General features: G+C 35.8%; 1 protein-coding gene across 1 annotated transcript in view; it reads left to right on the forward strand.

Moving 5' to 3' along the window:
* Positions 399-4,872, forward strand: part of LOC105157116 (ruvB-like protein 1) — a 5,632-nt gene continuing 1,158 nt past the window's right edge. Inside the window, exons 1-10 of the mRNA XM_011073416.2 lie at positions 399-571; positions 961-1,191; positions 1,704-1,892; positions 2,625-2,756; positions 2,894-3,043; positions 3,311-3,466; positions 3,999-4,133; positions 4,249-4,314; positions 4,395-4,501; positions 4,802-4,870. Coding sequence (XP_011071718.1) covers positions 1,111-1,191; positions 1,704-1,892; positions 2,625-2,756; positions 2,894-3,043; positions 3,311-3,466; positions 3,999-4,133; positions 4,249-4,314; positions 4,395-4,501; positions 4,802-4,870 — 1,085 coding nt within the window. The 5' untranslated portion in view covers positions 399-571; positions 961-1,110. The remainder of the gene's footprint in view (positions 572-960; positions 1,192-1,703; positions 1,893-2,624; positions 2,757-2,893; positions 3,044-3,310; positions 3,467-3,998; positions 4,134-4,248; positions 4,315-4,394; positions 4,502-4,801; positions 4,871-4,872) is intronic.

Below are 4,872 nucleotides of genomic sequence, written 5' to 3' on the forward strand. Positions count from 1 at the left end.
GTCAAAATTTGATGATTCCATTGAATTTATTTAAAGATTGTAATAATAATAATAATAATAATGATGATGATGATGGCGACGATGGTTGAATAAATTTAATTATTTTTACTTTTATTCTATTATATATATAATGAGATCAATTATTATTTTGTATTTTGATTTAAAAAATTCGTGTCTTATTTTGTTTTTTTTGTATATAATAAAGATCAACAACTTTTAAAAAATAATTTATATCTATTTTTTTATTAATATTAATAACTATAGAAAATTATATATAAATATTTTGATAATTTAATGTATATAATTTTCTATATTTTTATTAATTATATTATTGTTAAATTAATTAATAATTTATATTTATAACAATAAATTAGTAGCCCATCACCAGCCCAATTTCTTTCTCGTTTCTTTCCCACTCTTTGTTCTTTTTTCTTTCTCCCCCAATTTCCAATTCTAAACCCTAAAACCCTAGCCCCCAACCAACGATTGCAAGCCCCAATCCATCTGCCAGCGTCCTCTGTAACGAGGAAGGTGATTGCTGTTGTGCCTGCCAAGCAAGAAGCTCGAACAGGTTTGCCATTACATCTCATTTGGTCTCACCGTTGGGTTGTGTATGGGCGGCGATATGGGGAGAAGATGGTTCTTTAGAATAAAGGGAAAGTGGAAATTGGTTTCTCATTTTGTTTTAATTTTGTTGTTCTAGTCTTTTTATACTTGTTAACATTTTTCTCCAGCATTTGTATTTTGTTTCATTACACTTGTATGGTGTCTGCATTAGTATCTTTATTGCGTACATAGCACATTTTTTTCATGGAAAATTTTTGTTGGATTACTGAAATCATCTTGCCGGTGACGCATTCTATTGCAATTTATCATCAGAAATTAAAGATGATAATATGCAAATTGTCACTACTTTTAATGGGTATTTCCTCAACTTCTTCTTTATCGTTTGTTTTGAAGCTTACACTAATTTCCTCCCAAAAGCAAAAACTCACACTTCCCCTCCATTAGAAGAAGAGAAGCTTCTACAAACCTACAGAGAGACGTTGCCAGAAAAGGAAATTTAGAAAAGGGAATTTATCAGAGTACAAGAGAAGGAAGAAGGGCAAGATGAAGATAGAAGAAGTACAATCCACGACGAAAAAGCAGAGAATAGCCACTCACACTCATATTAAAGGCCTGGGGCTTGAGGTAACTTTCAGTAATTTCTTTTTCTGCTCTGTGTTGTTTCTCCTTAGACTTTCTTTCCCGTGTCTTTGGTTAGTTGTTCTGCTGCTCTGCATTACAGAGCTTTTAGTCACCTCCAGTTGTGGTTTAGTGGGCTGTTTTGTAATTATGGGTTTGGGGTTTTTCTGTTTGTTACTTATGATAAAGATTGTGTTTTTGGCTTTTCCATATTTTATGAATTCTATTGGAATCTTGAAAGTGAGAAGTTAAAGAGAGGCGTGGTCAGAGTATTTGATTTGTTGTGGAGAACACCATTATTGAAGTAGTAAAACAGGAGGGAAAGTAAGGAACGCCTGTTTGAATTAAATATTGCTTTTTTATTATTTGGTTATTTGTAATGGTAGAGTTCATGGAGACAATCAAAATTTTCTTTGTTCTCCATATCTTTGTGATTCCCCTTCATGTTCAAAGTGATCATTAACAATGTTCTTTCTATTAACTGATTTAATTGTGCTTCTTGTTGATTGCGTTGTTAGCCCAATGGAAAGGCAATGCCTTTGGCTGCTGGATTTGTGGGCCAGGCATCTGCAAGGGAAGCTGCTGGCCTTGTGGTTGATATGATTCGGCAAAAGAAGATGGCTGGGCGTGCCCTATTACTTGCTGGGCCTCCTGGTACTGGAAAAACAGCTCTTGCCCTAGGAATCTCCCAAGAACTTGGTAGCAAGGTATATATTGGCGGCACTATTTCTTATGTTCGATGGAGCTTGTTATTGGTGTTACTGAATATGTCTTATTTTTTTCATTTATTATGGTGTTATAATTTGAGAAAGTTAATGGCAATGCTGTTAATTTGTTTAATTTTTTATACCATATGTCTGCAAAGTGGTGGAGAGGTAGAGAGTAGAAGTTTGGATCTTCAGTTAGTCACCCTCAAGGTTGAAGGTCTTCGATAAGGCCTTCAAATGCTGAAGAGAATTTTCTATGTTGATAAAGTTGCTCTTTTCCACAATGGTCCAAGTGTCTTATTGAGAAGCTTGCCTATCAGGCCCTGGTTCAATAGCTTCCTTGAACTATTTTTTCCCTACTACCTCTGTGTAATCAGTGCCATTCAGACTTAAGAACTTCGCTACCTGCCATCTTTCTTTAATGGGAACCTTTTCTTAGGAGGACGGGTTAGATGCTTCTTTGAAAGAGTGCAGCCCATTATGGCTGTTTCTGAGTGCTAACTCTATTGGACTCCCACTCTGGCAGAAAGCTGGAAACATAATCCAAACAAACTTGCTCGTCTTATTTTTATTTTGGTTTAACAACCAATTTGTACATAATAAAGAAGGGGAATTTAGTTTTTTCACAATTGGAACAAAAATACATGCTAAGATTTTTGTAAGTAGTTTAAATGTTATCTCTTGTGTTCTTAATGTGGCATATTGATTCTCTTTGTGCCTGGTAACATGCAGGTTCCATTTTGCCCAATGGTTGGATCAGAAGTGTATTCATCAGAAGTGAAGAAGACTGAGGTTCTAATGGAGAACTTTCGACGAGCTATAGGTCTCCGTATTAAGGAAAACAAGGAGGTTTATGAGGGAGAGGTAATTTAATCCCTTCGTAAAAAATAATTAAAATTACAAGCCATTCCTCAGGCTATTTGTGGGATTTATAGAATATGTAGGTAGATTACGTTATTTTTTGTTAATTTTTTCTTATACCTCTGCTGCTTCCATGATAGGTAACTGAACTATCACCAGAAGAGACAGAGAGCGTGACAGGTGGATATGGCAAAAGTATAAGCCATGTGATTATTGGGTTGAAAACTGTAAAAGGAACCAAACAATTGAAATTGGATCCAACAATATATGATGCTTTGATCAAGGAAAAGGTTAGTTCCCAATAAACCCTTTTGGGCTAAATCTTGTACAATTACTTTGTGTCGTGTGCCGTGTGCTTGTGCTCCACACTGCTATATGGAACTTCTAGAATGGCATTCCTATCTATATACTCACCAGCATGAGTCTACTTTCTGTAAACTCATTTTAAAGGATGCTGCATGAACCTTAACAAAACTATTTTGCCATGTTCCTTTATGCATTTTATGTCTCTTATTTCCTGTATCTTGTAGCTACAAAATTAACGGTACAAACTGCAGGTTGCTGTTGGCGATGTTATATACATTGAAGCAAATAGTGGAGCTGTTAAAAGGGTGGGAAGAAGTGATGCTTTTGCTACTGAATTTGATCTAGAAGCAGAAGAATATGTTCCACTTCCTAAAGGAGAGGTTCACAAAAAGAAGGAGATAGTCCAGGTGTGTCCCCGACTCCCCATGCCATGCAAGATTGTTCTGTTGATTACTACGAGTTCCACTACATTACTTATGGATATTGGAAGCAACACACTAATTGTTGTCATCAGGAGTTTTGAGCATGGCCTTTAATACACCTTTGGCCTGTGTTCTCATGTTGTTTGGATGAAAAGTTGCATTTAGTCCCTAACTTGATTCTTAGAACTTTTGACATTGAAAATATGAAGCCTATGTTTGAGAGTTTGTTGTGTTCCTTACTTTATTGAGATTCCACACATATATTTCATTTTTCTTCAATTGCTATCTTGTCTTCTGCTCCTATGCTCTCTTTCTTGAGTTTAATTCTGCCTAGTTATTTATAGCATTCTTCAGAGGTTAATCTGAACATCTCCAGTTTTTTTTCTAGTCATGATGTTTTAGATGATATGTGCAGTTCTCATCATGAACATTCTGAACTTGGGTTTTGTTGTCTAAACAAAAAAAATAGCCTAACTTGTTACTGGCCTTTTAATGTGAATATTGCTGCCTCATTTAGGATGTGACATTGCATGATCTTGATGCTGCAAATGCACGGCCTCAAGGAGGACAAGATATATTGTCCCTGATGGGTCAAATGATGAAGCCCAGGAAAACTGAAATCACCGACAAACTACGGCAGGAAATAAATAAGGTATGTTGTTACTTCATGAAAGCACTGTTGCAGGTATCCTATTTGTTTCATGGACCAATTTTTGACTTCGGAAATGCTTAAAAGAGTTTACCATTTTATGGGTAACTAATTGCAGGTTGTTAACCGGTATATAGATGAAGGTGTGGCAGAACTAGTTCCTGGTGTCTTATTTATTGATGAGGTTCTATCCACGAACATGCCTTTAAATTTTATCATTAGCTGTATGCTTGGGTCTTCCCTGATCTTTTAAGAATAACTCAGGTTCATATGTTGGATATGGAGTGCTTTTCTTATTTAAACCGTGCTTTAGAAAGTTCACTATCTCCCATAGTGATATTCGCAACAAATCGAGGAATTTGCAGTGTCAGGTATGTGTTATGCTGGTGCCTTCTGTCATTCATTTCCTTCATTTATTTGGAAAATTTTCAGCCGAGGGATCACCTAAGTGCTGCACCAAACCTCCTTGTAATTTAGGTTGCTTTGTCAGATGAATCATTTTTGGTACAACTTTAATTAGATTTTTTAACTTTCTAACACATTTAATCAGTTTCCTTAGAAAATTGCTATTTTGTAAGGTGAATATAGTCCTGTCATCTCCTGGGGCATTTCCCACTTCCTTGACAGCTAAACCATATAAAAAAGGCTGAGTTGATAACATTGCTTTGCAGAGGGACAGACATGTCTAGTCCTCATGGTATACCAGTTGACTTGTTGGACAGATTGGTTATTATAAGAACAG

The sequence above is a fragment of the Sesamum indicum genome, linkage group LG3 (assembly GCF_000512975.1).
Source record: "Sesamum indicum cultivar Zhongzhi No. 13 linkage group LG3, S_indicum_v1.0, whole genome shotgun sequence".
Classification (NCBI taxonomy): domain Eukaryota; kingdom Viridiplantae; phylum Streptophyta; class Magnoliopsida; order Lamiales; family Pedaliaceae; genus Sesamum; species Sesamum indicum.